Genomic DNA, 17,062 nt, shown 5'->3' on the forward strand with positions numbered 1-17,062 from the left:
ATGGTTATAGTTATTACTGTTAATGGTTATAGTTATTACTGTTTATGTTTATAGTTATTACTGTTTATGTTTATTGTTATTACTGTTAATGGTTATAGTTATTACTGTTAATGGTTATAGTTATTACTGTTTATGTTTATAATTATTACTGTTAATGGTTATAGTTATTACTCTTTATGGTTATAGTTATTACTGTTAATGGTTATAGTTATTACTGTTTATGTTTATAGTTATTACTGTTAATGGTTATAGTTATTACTGTTAATGGTTATAGTTATTACTGTTTATGTTTATAATTATTACTGTTAATGGTTATAGTTATTACTGTTTATGTTTATAATTATTACTGTTAATGGTTATAGTTATTACTCTTTATGGTTATAGTTATTACTGTTAATGGTTATAGTTATTACTGTTTATGTTTATAGTTATTACTGTTAATGGTTATAGTTATTACTGTTAATGGTTATAGTTATTACTGTTTATGTTTATAGTTATTACTGTTAATGGTTATAGTTATTACTGTTAATGGTTATAGTTATTAATGTTAATGTTTATTGTTATTACTGTTAATGGTTATTGTTATTACTGTTAATGGTTATAGTTATTACTGTTTATGTTTATTGTTATTACTGTTTATGTTTATAGTTATTACTGTTTATGTTTATTGTTATTACTGTTAATGGTTATAGTTATTACTGTTTATGGTTATAGTTATTACTGTTAATGGTTATAGTTATTACTGTTTATGGTTATAGTTATTACTGTTAATGGTTATAGTTATTACTGTTAATGGTTATAGTTATTACTGTTTATGTTTATAGTTATTACTGTTAATGGTTATAGTTATTACTGTTAATGGTTATAGTTATTACTGTTTATGTTTATAATTATTACTGTTAATGGTTATAGTTATTACTGTTTATGTTTATAATTATTACTGTTAATGGTTATAGTTATTACTCTTTATGGTTATAGTTATTACTGTTAATGGTTATAGTTATTACTGTTAATGGTTATAGTTATTACTGTTTATGTTTATAGTTATTACTGTTAATGGTTATAGTTATTACTGTTAATGGTTATAGTTATTACTGTTAATGTTTATAGTTATTACTGTTAATGGTTATAGTTATTACTGTTTATGTTTATAGTTATTACTGTTAATGGTTATAGTTATTACTGTTAATGGTTATAGTTATTACTGTTTATGTTTATAGTTATTACTGTTAATGGTTATAGTTATTACTGTTAATGGTTATAGTTATTAATGTTAATGGTTATAGTTATTACTGTTAATGGTTATAGTTATTACTGTTTATGTTTATAGTTATTACTGTTAATGGTTATAGTTATTACTGTTTATAGTTGTTACTGTTAATGGTTATAGTTATTACTGTTAATGGTTATAGTTATTACTGTTTATAGTTGTTACTGTTAATGGTTATAGTTATTACTGTTAATGGTTATAGTTATTACTGTTAATGGTTATAGTTATTACTGTTAATGGTTATCGTTATTAATGTTAATGGTTATTGTTATTACTGTTTATGGTTATAGTTATTACTGTTAATGGTTATAGTTATTACTGTTAATGGTTATTGTTATTACTGTTAATGGTTATAGTTATTACTGTTAATGGTTATAGTTATTACTGTTAATGGTTATAGTTATTACTGTTAATGGTTATTGTTATTACTGTTTATGGTTATAGTTATTACTGTTAATGGTTATAGTTATTACTGTTAATGGTTATTGTTATTACTGTTAATGGTTATAGTTATTACTGTTAATGGTTATAGTTATTACTGTTAATGGTTATAGTTATTACTGTTAATGTTTATAGTTATTACTGTTAATGGTTATAGTTATTACTGTTAATGGTTATAGTTATTACTGTTAATGGTTATAGTTATTACTGTTTATGTTTATAGTTATTACTGTTAATGGTTATAGTTATTACTGTTAATGGTTATAGTTATTAATGTTAATGTTTATTGTTATTACTGTTAATGGTTATAGTTATTACTGTTTATGTTTATTGTTATTACTGTTTATGTTTATTGTTATTACTGTTTATGTTTATTGTTATTACTGTTAATGGTTATAGTTATTACTGTTTATGGTTATAGTTATTACTGTTTATGGTTATAGTTATTACTGTTTATGTTTATTGTAATTACTGTTGATGGTTATAGTTATTACTGTTAATGGTTATAGTTATTACTGTTTATGGTTATTGTTATTACTGTTGATGGTTATAGTTATTACTGTTAATGGTTATAGTTATTACTGTTAATGTTTATTATTACTGTTTATGGTTATTGTTATTACTGTTAATGGTTATAGTTATTACTGTTAATGGTTATAGTTATTACTGTTAATGGTTATAGTTATTACTGTTAATGGTTATAGTTATTACTGTTTATGGTTATTGTTATTACCGTTTATGTTTATTGTTATTATTGTTTGTGGTTATCGTTATTACCGTTTATGGTTATTAGCACTTATGGTTATTGTTATTACTGTTTATGGTTATTGTTAATACTGTTTATGTTTATTGTTATTACTGTTTGTTTATCGTTTTTACCGTTTATGTTTATAGTTATTATTGTTTGTGGTTATTGTTATTACCGTTTATGGTTATTGTTATTACTGTTTATGGTTATTGTTATTACTGTTTATGATTATTGTTATTACTGTATATGGTTATTGTTATTACTGTATATGGTTATTGTTATTACTGTTTATGGTAATTGTTACTGCTGTTTATGATTATTGTTATTAATGTTTATGATTATTGTTTATTACTGTTTATGGTTATTGTTGCTATTGTTTATGGTTATCGTTAATACCGTTTTTGGTTATTGTTATTACTGTTAATGGTTATTGTTATTACCGTTTATAGTTATTAGCACTTAGGGTTATTGTTATTAGTTTATGGTTATTGTCATTACGTTTATGTTTATAATTATTAGTGTTTAAGGATTATTGTTATTAGTGTTTATGGTTATTGTTATTATTGTTTATGGTTACATTTCTTGTACATGTGAAGATGAATACAGTCATGAATTATAATAATTTCCACCAACAACAACACAACAACAGCAACTTGTCCCCGGCAGGTGCGTCAGGAGGCCAGAGAAGTTTCCTGGGCTGCATGCGAGCGCTGCAGGTGAACGGGGTGACTCTGGACCTGGAGGAGAAGGCGCTGGGGGCCTCAGGGGTGAGTCCTGGCTGCCGGGGCCACTGCCAGACCCTGGGCTCGCAGTGCAGGAACGGAGGGAAGTGTGTGGAGAAGTACGACAGATATTCCTGCGACTGCACACTCAGCGCCTACGAAGGAGCCTTCTGTACCCAAGGTGCGCTCCGAGACCCTGGCACACCTGCCTGGCACACACTCACCTTTGTCCCTGCACCCAGACGTGGGAGCCTACTTCGAGACCGGGACCTTGGTGCGCTACGACTTCCGGCCCGAGGCGGCGCCCTCTGTGGCGCGGGAGGGGGAGCGCCTGCCGGGGGTTCCGCTGGAGACCAACCTGACCCACGAGGAGCTGGTCTTCAGCTTCAGCACCTCCAGCGCCCCCTGCATCCTGGTCTACGTCAGCTCCAGGACTCTGGACTACCTGGCTGTGGTGCTCACAGACAACGGTAATCATCCCAATAATCACGTTTTCGTCTTTTCAAAACCAATACAATGTTTCAAGTAACCCTTAAGGCTTAAGGGACCCAAAATTCATAACATTACTTTTGTTTCATTAATATTTTTTAAATAATGATTAAAAAAAAATCACACTAAAGATCCCAGGGACCCAAAAGGGTCTCGGGCATTACAAATGTCAAATTGTAATTAACTAATTGGAGCCTTAAATATGTCAATAATTCATAACATTACTTTTGTTTTATTAATATTTTTTAAATAATGATTAAAAAAAAATCACACTAAAGGTCCCAGGGACCCAAAAGGGTCTCAGGCATTACAAATGTCAAATTGTAATATTTGATGTGAAATAATTGGAGCCTTAAATATGTCAATAATTCATAACATTACTTTTGTTTTATTAATATTTTTTTAAATAATGATTAAAAAAATCACACTAAAGGTCCCAGGGACCCAAAAGGGTCTCAGGCATTACAAATGTCAAATTGTAATATTTGATGTGAAATAATTGGAGCCTTAAATATGTCAATAATTTATAACATTACTTTTGTTTTATTAATATTTTTTAAATAATGATTTTAAAAAATCACACGAAAGGTCCCAGGGACCCAAAAGGGTCTCAGGCATTACAAATGTCAAATTGTAATATTTGATGTGAAATAATTAGAGCCTTAAATATGTCAATAATTCATAACATTACTTTTGTTTTATTAATATTTTTTAAATAATGATTAAAAAAAATCACACTAAAGGTCCCAGGGACCCAAAAGGGTCTCAGGCATTACAAATGTCAAATTGTAATATTTGATGTGAAATAATTGGAGCCTTAAATATGTCAATAATTTATAACATTACTTTTGTTTTATTAATATTTTTTAAATAATGATTAAAAAAATCACACTAAAGGTCCCAGGGACCCAAAAGGGTCTCAGGCATTACAAATGTCAAATTGTAATATTTGATGTGAAATAATTAGAGCCTTAAATATGTCAATAATTCATAACATTACTTTTGTTTTATTAATATTTTTTAAATAATGATTAAAAAAAATCACACTAAAGGTCCCAGGGACCCAAAAGGGTCTCAGGCATTACAAATGTCAAATTGTAATATTTGATGTGAAATAATTGGAGCCTTAAATATGTCAATAATCCATAACATTACTTTTGTTTTATTAATATTTTTTAAATAATGATTTTAAAAAATCACACTAAAGGTCCCAGGGACCCAAAAGGGTCTCAGGCATTACAAATGTCAAATTGTAATTAACTAATTGGAGCCTTAAATATGTCAATAATTCATAACATTACTTTTGTTTTATTAATATTTTTTAAATAATGATTAAAAAAAATCACACTAAAGGTCCCAGGGACCCAAAAGGGTCTCAGGCATTACAAATGTCAAATTGTAATATTTGATGTGAAATAATTGGAGCCTTAAATATGTCAATAATTTATAACATTACTTTTGTTTTATTAATATTTTTTAAATAATGATTAAAAAAATCACACTAAAGGTCCCAGGGACCCAAAAGGGTCTCAGGCATTACAAATGTCAAATTGTAATATTTGATGTGAAATAATTAGAGCCTTAAATATGTCAATAATTCATAACATTACTTTTGTTTTATTAATATTTTTTAAATAATGATTAAAAAAAATCACACTAAAGGTCCCAGGGACCCAAAAGGGTCTCAGGCATTACAAATGTCAAATTGTAATATTTGATGTGAAATAATTGGATCCTTAAATATGTCAATAATTCATAACATTACTTTTGTTTTATTAATATTTTTTAAATAATGATTTTAAAAAATCACACTAAAGGTCCCAGGGACCCAAAAGGGTCTCAGGCATTACAAATGTCAAATTGTAATATTTGATGTGAAATAATTGGATCCTTAAATATGTCAATAATTCATAACATTACTTTTGTTTTATTAATATTTTTTAAATAATGATTAAAAAAATCACACTAAAGCTCCCAGGGACCCAAAAGGGTCTCGGGCATGAAATAGTTAAAAATAAGTAGTATATTTATATTTGGACTTTTACTATTCATTTCATAACGTTATTGCTCCCATTTATTTTAGTTGTATTTTTCATTTAGTTATGCATAGTTTATTGATTTTATACCATTGCTACTACCATTTATTTTATTTTTATTTGTTTTATTTGTGTGTTTCAATTGTACTGCTATTTATTTTAATTGTATTTATTTCATACCATATATTTTATTTTGATTTTTTTATTTAATTATGCAGTTTATTGATTTTATATCATTATTAATACCATTTATTTTAGCTTTATCTTTTGTTTATTCATTTCAGTCGTTTTACTACTATTTATTTTTATTGTTTTATAGTATTTCATGTTTTAATTTGAACTATTCATCACATAACATTATTACCACCATTTGTTTTGGTTTAGTTTTTTAATTATTTATGCGTATTTTATACCATTTATTTTAGTTGTAGTTTTTAATTGTTTATTCATTTCAATTCCATTGATGTTATACAATTATTACTGACATTTATTTGATTTGTTTTTATAATTTATGTATATATTCAATCAGTTATTTGTTATTTTTTATCTATTTAAAAAAAATAAAAATATTATTACTACTGTTTATTGTATTTATTATTCATGAATTTATTTCATTGTATTGATTTCATACCGTTATTAATACCACTGTATTATTATTGTTTATGTATATATTTTAACTGTATTTATTTTATACCATTATTACTATTTTTTATTGAATTTGTATTTATTTGATATCATTAATTTGACCTTTTTCATTTCATTTCATTCAACATTGTGGCTTTCTTGCTGTGTTAAAATGTGTGTGTGTGTGTGTGCGTGTGTGTGTGTGTGTGTGTGTGTGTGCGCGTGTGTGTGCGCGCGCAGGCACGCTGCAGGTGCGCTACAGACTGGGAGGTCTCCCAGAAGCGTTCATCATAAACGTGGATGATGATCATCATCATCAGCGGCGTCTGAACAACGGCCAACCTCACACGCTCAACTTGACACGCAACCTGCGACACGTCCGCCTGCAGGTTAGATTGTTGTGACGTGACCACACTAAACAGGAAGTGCCAACACACAAATAAGAGAACAACACAAAGAGCAACTTCCTGTCAGCAAGCAGAAGTCAAGTAGAGTACTATTATCACTGGAGGACCAGGCTAAACATGTGACACACTGAGAGGCGGACATGCTAATCACTACGCTAAGCTGGCGAGGAACAAGAGAAGTAGAAATAAGTGAAGATGGTTAGCACCTTACACAGTTATTAATAAACAAGTAGATTAATCATATTATTAATAAACAAGTAGATTAATCATATTATTAATAAACAAGTAGATTAATCATATTATTAATAAACAAGTAGATTAATTATATTATTAATGAACAAGTAGATTAATCATATTATTAATAAACAAGTAGATTAATAAACAAGTAGATTAATCATATTAATTAACAAGTAGATTAATCATATTATTAACAAACAAGCAGATTAATCATATTATTAATAAACAAGTAGATTAATCATGTTATTAATAAACAAGTAGATTAATTATATTATTAATAAACAAATATATTAATCATATTATTAATAAACAAGTAGATTATTCATATTATTAATAAACAAGTAGAGTAATCACATTAATAATAAACAAATAGATTAATCATATTATTAATAAACAAGTAGATTAATTATATTATTAATAAACAAATATATTAATCATATTATTAATAAACAAGTAGATTATTCATATTATTAATAAACAAGTAGATTAATCACATTATTAAGAAACAAGTAGATTAATCACATTATTAATAAACAAGTAGATTAATCACATTATTAATAAACAAGTAGATTAATCACATTAATAAACAAGTAGATTAATCACATTATTAATAAACAAGTAGATTAATCACATTATTAATAAACAAATAGATTAATCACATTATTAATAAACAAATAGATTAATCATATTATTAATAAACAAGTAGATTAATAACATTATTAATAAACAAGTAGATTAATCACATTATTAATAAAAAAATAGATTAATCACATTATTAATAAACAAGCAGATAATCATATTATTAATAAACAAGTAGATTAATTATATTATTAATAAACAAATATATTAATCATATTATTAATAAACAAGTAGATTATTCATATTATTAATAAACAAGTAGATTAATTATATTATTAATAAACAAATATATTAATCATATTATTAATAAACAAGTAGATTATTCATATTATTGATAAACAAGTAGATTAATCACATTATTAACAAACAAGTAGATTATTCATATTATTAATAAACAAATAGATTATTCATGTTATTAATAAACAAGTAGATTAATCATATTAATTAACAAGTAGATTAATCATATTATTAATAAACAAGTAGATTAATCACATTATTAATAAACAAGTAGATTAATCATATTATTAATAAACAAGTAGATTAATCACATTATTAATAAACAAGTAGATTAATCATATTATTAATAAACAAGTAGATTAATCACATTAATAAACAAGTAGATTAATCACATTATTAATAAACAAGTAGATTAATCACATTATTAATAAACAAATAGATTAATCACATTATTAATAAACAAATAGATTAATCATATTATTAATAAACAAGTAGATTAATAACATTATTCATAAACAAGTAGATTAATCACATTATTAATAAAAAAATAGATTAATCACATTATTAATAAACAAATAGATTAATCATATTATTAATAAACAAGTAGATTAATCACATTATTAATAAACAAGTAGATTAATCACATTAATAAACAAGTAGATTAATCACATTATTAATAAACAAATAGATTAATCACATTATTAATAAACAAATAGATTAATCACATTATTAATAAACAAATAGATTAATCACATTATTAATAAACAAGTAGATTAATCATATTATTAATAAACAAGTAGATTAATCACATTATTAATAAACAAGTAGATTAATCACATTATTAATAATAAATAGATTAATCACATTATTAATAAACAAATAGATTAATCACATTATTAATAAACAAATAGATTAATCATATTATTAATAAACAAGTAGATTAATCACATTATTAATAATAAATAGATTAATCACATTATTAATAAACAAATAGATTAATCACATTATTAATAAACAAATAGATTAATCATATTATTAATAAACAAGTAGATTAATAACATTATTAATTAACAAGTAGATGAATCACATTATTAATAAACAAGTAGATTAATCACATTATTAATAAACAAGTAAATTAATAACATTATTAATAAACAAGTAGATTAATCATAGTGTTAATGAACAAGTAGATTAATCATATTAATAATAAACAAGTAGATTAATCACATTATTAATAAACAAGTAGATTAATAACATTATTAATTAACAAGTAGATTAATCACATTATTAATAAACAAATAGATTAATCACATTATTAATAAACAAATAGATTAATCATATTATTAATAAAAAAGTAGATTAATAACATTATTAATTAACAAGTAGATTAATCACATTATTAATAAACAAGTAGATTAATCACATTATTAATAATAAATAGATTAATCACATTATTAATAAACAAATAGATTAATCATATTATTAATAAACAAGTAGATTAATCATATTATTAATAAACAAGTAGATTAATCACATTATTAATAATAAATAGATTAATCACATTATTAATAAACAAATAGATTAATCATATTATTAATAAACAAGTAGATTAATCACATTATTAATAAACAAGTAGATTAATCACATTATTAATAAACAAGTAGATTAATCACATTATTAATAAACAAGTAGTCGTAGTACCTAGTACTACTTGTTACTTGCATGTTGCAGTTGATCATGTACACAAAGTAGTAGTAGTAGTAGTAGTACTCCATAACAAGCTAGTACTACGTGCATGTTGCAGTTGATCATGTACACAAAGTAGTAGTAGTAGTACTCCATAACAATATTTGCATGTTGCAGTTGATCATGTACACAAAGTAGTAGTAGTAGTAGTCCATAACAATATTTGCATGTTGCAGTTGATCATGTACACAAAGTAGTAGTAGTAGTAGTAGTAGTAGTAGTCCATAACAATATTTGCATGTTGCAGTTGGACCACTACCCCGCCAGCAGCTACTTCCTGCCTGACTCCTCCCACACACAATTCAACTTACTTAAAAGTCTCTTTCTTGGAAAAGTCTTTGGTGAGTAACTGAAATACTACTTCCAGTATTTGTACTACTTCCAGTATTTATACTACTTCCAGTATTTGTACTACTTCCAGTATTTCTACTACTTCCAGTATTTGTACTACTTCCAGTATTTGTACTACTTACCAGTATTTGTACTACTTCAAGTATTTGTACTACTTCCAGTATTTGTACTACTTCCAGTATTTGTACTACTTCAAGTATTTGTACTACTTCCAGTATTTGTACTACTTACCAGTATTTGTACTACTTCAAGTATTTGTACTACTTCCAGTACTTGTACTACTTCCAGTATTTGTACTACTTCCAGTATTTGTACTACTTACCAGTATTTGTACTACTTCCACTATTTGTACTACTTCCAGTATTTATACTACTTCAAGTATTTATACTACTTCCAGTATTTGTACTACTTACCAGTATTTGTACTACTTCCAGTATTTGTACTACTTCCAGTATTTGTACTACTTCCAGTATTTGTACTACTTCAATGTGTCATCACTGGCTGCTGCTCTTATCAATAAACAATAACATTTATTATCATTAAGAGATCTTATTAATAATCAATCAACATTTATTAACATTATGAGATTATATTAATAATCAATAACATGCATTAACATAAGATCTTATTAATATTAATAAACATTTATTAACACTATGAGATCTTATCAATAAACAACATTTATTATCACTATGAGATTCTATTAATAATCAATAACATGCATTAACATTATAAGATCTTATTAATAATCAATAAACAATTATTAACATAAGATCTTATCAATAATCAATAACATTTATTATCATTATGAGATTCTATTAATAATCAATAACATGCATTAACATTATAAGATATTATTAATATCAATAAACATTTATTAACATGAGATCTTATTAATAATCAATAACATGTATTATCATTATGATATCTTATTAATAATCAATAACATTTATTAACATAATGGGATCTTATTAATAATCAATAACATGCATTAACATAAGATCTTATTAATAATCAATAAACATTTATTAACATAATGAGATATTAATAATCAATACATATTTATGAACATTATGACACCTTATTAACAATCAATGAACATTTATTAACATTAGAGATCTTATTAATAATCAAACATTTATTAAAATAATGAGATCTTATTAATGGTCAATGGACATTTATTAACATTATAAGATATTTTTATTAATCAATAAACATTTATTAACATGATGAAATCTTATTAATAATCAATGACAATTTATTGACATGAGATCTTACTAATAAATAATGAACATGTATTAACATGATGAAATTGTATTAATAATTAATAAACATGTATTAACATTATAAGATCTTATTGATAATCAATGAACATTTATTAACATGAAATCTTATAATTGTAATAAATGTTCATTAATTATTATTATTAATAATCAATAAACATGTTTTAATATTATGAGGTATTATTAATAATCAATAAACATTTATTAATATAATGAGATCTTAATAAATAATAAAAATGTATTAATATTATGAAATCATATTAATAATCAATGAATAATTATTAAAATTATAAGATCTTATTAATAATCAAACATTTATTAACATGAAATATTATTAATAATTAATGAACATGTATTAACATTATGAAATCGTATTAATAATCAATAAACATTTATTAACTTCATAAGATCTTATTAATAATCAGTAAACATTTATTAACATAATGAGATCTTATTAATAATCAATGAATGAACATTATACAATCTTATTAATAATCAATAAACATTTATTAACATAATGGGATGTTATTCATAATCAAACATTTATTAACATGAGATTTTGTTTATAATCAATAAATGCATTTATTAACATGAAATCTTATAATGTTAATAAATGTTCATTAATTATTAATAACATCTTATTAATAATCAATAAACAATATTATTAATCAATGAATATTTATTAACATTATAGGATCTTATTAATAATCAATAATCATTTATTAACATTAAATCGTATTAATAATCAATAAACATTAACATTATGAGGTCTTATTAATCATCAATAAACATGTATTAACATAATGAGATCTTATTAATAATTAATAACATGCATTAACATTATAAGATCTTATTAATAATCAATCAACATTTATTAACATATTGAGATATTAATCATCAATAAACATCTATGAACATTATGACATCGTATTAATAATCAATGAACATTTATTAACATTAGAGATCTTATTAATAATCAATGAACATTTATTAACATTATGAGATCTTATTAATAATCAATTAACATGTATTAATATAAGATCGTATTAATAATCAAACATTTATTAACATTATGAGATCTTATTAATAATCAATTAACATGTATTAATATAAGATCGTATTAATAATCAAACATTTATTAACATGATGAAATCTTATTAATAATGAATACACATTTATTAACATAATGAGATTTTATTAATAATCAATGAACATTTATTAATATTATGAGATCTTTTTAATAATCAATGAACATTTATTAACATAAGATCTTATTAATAATCAAACATTTATTAACATGATGAAATCTTATTAATAATCAATAAATATTTATTAACATAATGACATTTTATTAATAATCAATGAAAATGTATTGACATGAGATCTCATTAATAATCAATGAACATTTAGAAATCTTATTAATAATCGATAAACATTTATTAACATGAGATCTTATTAATAATCAAACATTTATTAACATAAGATCTTATTAATAATCAATAAACATGTATTAACATTATTAGATCTTATTAATAATAAATGAACATTTATAAACATGAGATCTTATTAATAAGCAATAAACATCTATTAACATTATAAGATCTTATTAATAATCAATAAACATTTATTAACATGATGAGATGTTATTAACATAATGAGATCTAATTTATAATCAATGAACATGTATTAAAATTATGAAATCGTATTAGTTAATAAAAATGTATTAACATTATGAGGTCTTATTAATAATTAATAAATATGTATTAACATAATGAGATCTTAATAAATAATAAACATTTATTAACAGTAAGATCTTATTAATCAAACATTTATTAACATGAAATATTAATAATTAATGAACATGTATTAACATTATAAGATCTTATTAATAATCAATAAACATTTATTAATATGAATACATATTAATAATCAATAAACATGTATGAACATAATGATATCTTATTAATAATCAATAAACATTTATTAACATTATAAGATCTTATTAATAATCAAAAAACATATATTAACATGAGATCTTATTAATAATCAATACACATTTATTAACATTTTGTGGTCTTATTAATAATCACTAAACATGTATTAACATAATGAGATCTTAATAAATATTAAACATGTATTAATATTATGAAATCATATTAATACTCAATAAACATGTATTAACATGAAATCTTAATAATCAATAAGCATTTATTAATATTATGAAATCGTATCAATAATCAATAAACATGTATTAACATGAAATCTTAATAATCAATAAGCATTTATTAATATTATGAAATCGTATCAATAATCAATAAACATGTATTACCATTATGAAATCATATTAATAATCAATAAACATTATGAGTTCTTATTCATTATTAAACATTTATGAACATTTTGAGATCTTATTAATAATGACATTATTTACGAACATTTATTAACATGTTTCCTGTGACCTTCTTCCTGTTACCTCTGACCCTCTTCCTGTTACCTCTGACCTTCTTCCTGTTACCTCTGACCTTCTTCCTGTTACCTCTGACCTTCTTCCTGTTACCTCTGACCTTCTTCCTGTTACCTCTGACCCTCTTCCTGTTACCTCTGACCTTCTTCCTGTTACCTCTGACCTTCTTCCTGTTACCTCTGACCCTCTTCCTGTTACCTCTGACCTTCTTCCTGGTTCCTCTGACCCTCTTCCTGTTACCTCTAACCTTCTTCCTGTTACCTCTGACCTTCTTCCTGTTACCTCTGACCTTCTTCCTGTTACCTCTGACCTTCTTCCTGTTACCTCTGACCTTCTTCCTGTTACCTCTGCCCCTCTTGGTGTGTGCCACAGAGACGGGTGAGATGGACGGCATCCTGATCGAGCGCTACAACAGTCCAGGGTTTGTGGGCTGCATGTCCAGGGTGACCTTCATGTCCAAGGTGACCTTCAAGCAGGTGGCTCCTCTTAAAGCTGCACTACGTCAGCATCAGGTGTCACCTGTCAGCACTCTGGGCATCTTGGTGCCTTCCAACTGTGGGGCGTCTCCTCGCACCCTCTCACCCCTCACACCCAGCGACCCCTGGCACCTGCAAACAGGTGTGTGTGACACAGGTGTGTGTGTGTGTGTGTGTGTAGACACAGGTGTGTGTGTTGACACAGGTGTGTGTGTGTGTGTGTGTGTGTTACAGGTGGAGGTGTGTTGACGTGGAGTGAGGACAGGTCCAGCAGGAACCAGGTGCACCACAACTCTGCTCTGATTGCAGGTAAATAACTCCCAGCATGCATCAGTGTGTCAGGTAACAGGAAGTGGAGGATTTATCTTTTCTTGCCCTCAATTATTTCACCTTTTATTTTGAAAACATTTTTTGTCATCTTTTACAAAAAAGTAGACACATTTAAATGTGATACATTTGTCAAGGTTATTGTTACAATTATTGTTATTAATAATTATTATTATTATCCTGTCTGTCTCCAACTTTCATCATGGGGCCTTGAACGCACCACAGTTATGTAAACATGTCACATTCTTTCTTATGAAATATATGATAGATATGACTATATAAATATTAATATATGATAGATATTACTATATAAATATTAATACATGATAGATATGACTATATAAATATTAATATATGATAGATATTACTATATAAATATTAATATATGATAGATATTACCAAATAAATATTAATATATGATAGATATTACTATATAAATATTAATATATGATAGATATTGCTATATAAATATGAATATATGATATATATTACTATATAAATATTAATATATGATAGATATTGCTATATAAATATTAATATATGATAGATATGACTATATAAATATTAATATATGATAGATATTACTATATAAATATTAATATATGATAGATATTACTCTATGAAATATAATATATGATAGAAAATGAAATTGTCTTGTACATGTTAAAGAATGGACAATAATAAAGCATCTTGATCTTGATATTACTATGTGAAATGTTAATATATGATAGATATGACTATATAAATATTAATACATGATAGATATTACTATATAAATATTAATATATGATAGATATTGCTATATAAATATTAATACATGATAGATGTTACTATATAAATATTAATATATGATAGATATTGCTATATTAATATTAATATATGATAGATATTACTATATAAATATTAATATATGATAGATATTACTATATGAAGTATTAATATATGATATACTTGAGCAGCGTCTTTGTTCCTGCAGGTGTGGTTGCCATGGTGATTTTGGGGGCGTTGTGCCTCCTGGTGCTGGTGGTGCGTCACATGTTCCGACACAAAGGCTCCTACCACACCAACGAGGCCAAAGGGGCGGAGTCGGCGGACTGCGCCGACGCCGCCATCATCGTCAACGACCCCGCCTTCACCGAGAGCATCGACGAGAGCAAGAAGGAGTGGTTCATCTAGACCCACACCGCTGTGGGATGTCACAGACTCACAACGCTGTGGGACATCAGACCCACACCGATGTGAGACGTCACAGACTCACAACGGTGTGGGACGTCACAGACTCACAATGGTGTGGGACGTCAGACTCACAACGGTGTGGGACGTGAGACTCACAATGGTTGTGGGACATCACAGACCCGCAACGCTGTGGGACATCACAGACTCACAATGCTGTAGGACACCACAGACTCACAATGGTGTGGGACATCACAGACCCGCAACGCTGTGGGACATCACAGACCCCCAACGCTGTGGGATGTTGGACTCACAATGCTGTTGGACACCACAGAATCATACCGATGTGGGACGTCACAGACCTACAACGGTATGGGACGTCACAGACCCACACTGCTGTGGGACGTCACAGACTCACAAGGGTGTGGGACGTCACAGACCCATAGCGGTGTGGGACGTCACAGACCCAAAACGCTGTGGGACGTCACAGACTCACACCGCTGTGGGACGCTACAGACTTACGCTGCTGTGGGACGTCACAGACTCACAACGCTGTGGGACATCACAGACTCACACCGCTGTGGGACGCTACAGACTCACGCTGCTGTGGGACGTCACAGACTCACAACGGTGTGGAACGTCACAGACCCACAACGCTGTGGGACGTCACAGACTCACACTGCTGTAGGACACCACAGACTCACGCCGCTGTGGGACGTCAGACTCACAACGGTGTGGGACGTGAGACTCACAATGGTTGTGGGACATCACAGACCCGCAACGCTGTGGGATGTTAGACTCACAATGCTGTGGGACACCACAGAATCATGCCACTGTGGGACATCAGACCCACACCGATGTGGAACGTCACAGACCTACAACGGTATGGGACGTCACAGACCCACACTGCTGTGGGACGTCACAGACTCACAAGGGTGTGGGACGTCACAGACCCATAGCGGTGTGGGACGTCACAGACCCACAACGCTGTGGGACATCACAGACTCACACCGCTGTGGGACGCTACAGACTCACGCTGCTGTGGGACGTCACAGACTCACACTGCTGTGGGACATTTTTTAGTGGACTTTTGTCAGCGTTGGATCCCAACTTCCTGGTTCAGAAAGTCAGGACAAGAGCAGGAAGTAGATTGATGGGGAGTGTTTACACAACGTTGTGGGGTGATTGTGTTCTCTAAACACAAGAAGTCATCATTCATGTTTTATTCTTCTTTTGACTTGAAACTTCTCGCTAAATCTTCTTGCAATAATAGTTTGATGGAATGTTTGCTTTCTTCAATATTTATTATTTTATTTATCTGTTGCCTTCTTAGTGTGTGTGTGTGTGTGTGTGTGAGCTCCTTGAAGTCACCACAGTTGTCCTGTGAGACAA

At 27.4% G+C, this 17,062-nt stretch overlaps 1 protein-coding gene across 1 annotated transcript in view; it reads left to right on the forward strand.

Moving 5' to 3' along the window:
• Window positions 1–15,724, forward strand: part of cntnap2b (contactin associated protein 2b) — a 52,777-nt gene extending 37,053 nt beyond the window's left edge. Inside the window, exons 19-25 of the mRNA XM_061928970.2 lie at window positions 3,126–3,362; window positions 3,424–3,651; window positions 6,571–6,719; window positions 9,844–9,937; window positions 14,067–14,312; window positions 14,405–14,479; window positions 15,474–15,724. Of these exons, the coding sequence (XP_061784954.1) occupies window positions 3,126–3,362; window positions 3,424–3,651; window positions 6,571–6,719; window positions 9,844–9,937; window positions 14,067–14,312; window positions 14,405–14,479; window positions 15,474–15,673 (1,229 nt within the window). The 3' untranslated portion in view covers window positions 15,674–15,724. The remainder of the gene's footprint in view (window positions 1–3,125; window positions 3,363–3,423; window positions 3,652–6,570; window positions 6,720–9,843; window positions 9,938–14,066; window positions 14,313–14,404; window positions 14,480–15,473) is intronic.
• Window positions 15,725–17,062: the final 1,338 nt, after the last annotated feature.

This window comes from Nerophis lumbriciformis, linkage group LG33, assembly GCF_033978685.3.
Source record: "Nerophis lumbriciformis linkage group LG33, RoL_Nlum_v2.1, whole genome shotgun sequence".
NCBI lineage: Eukaryota > Metazoa > Chordata > Actinopteri > Syngnathiformes > Syngnathidae > Nerophis > Nerophis lumbriciformis.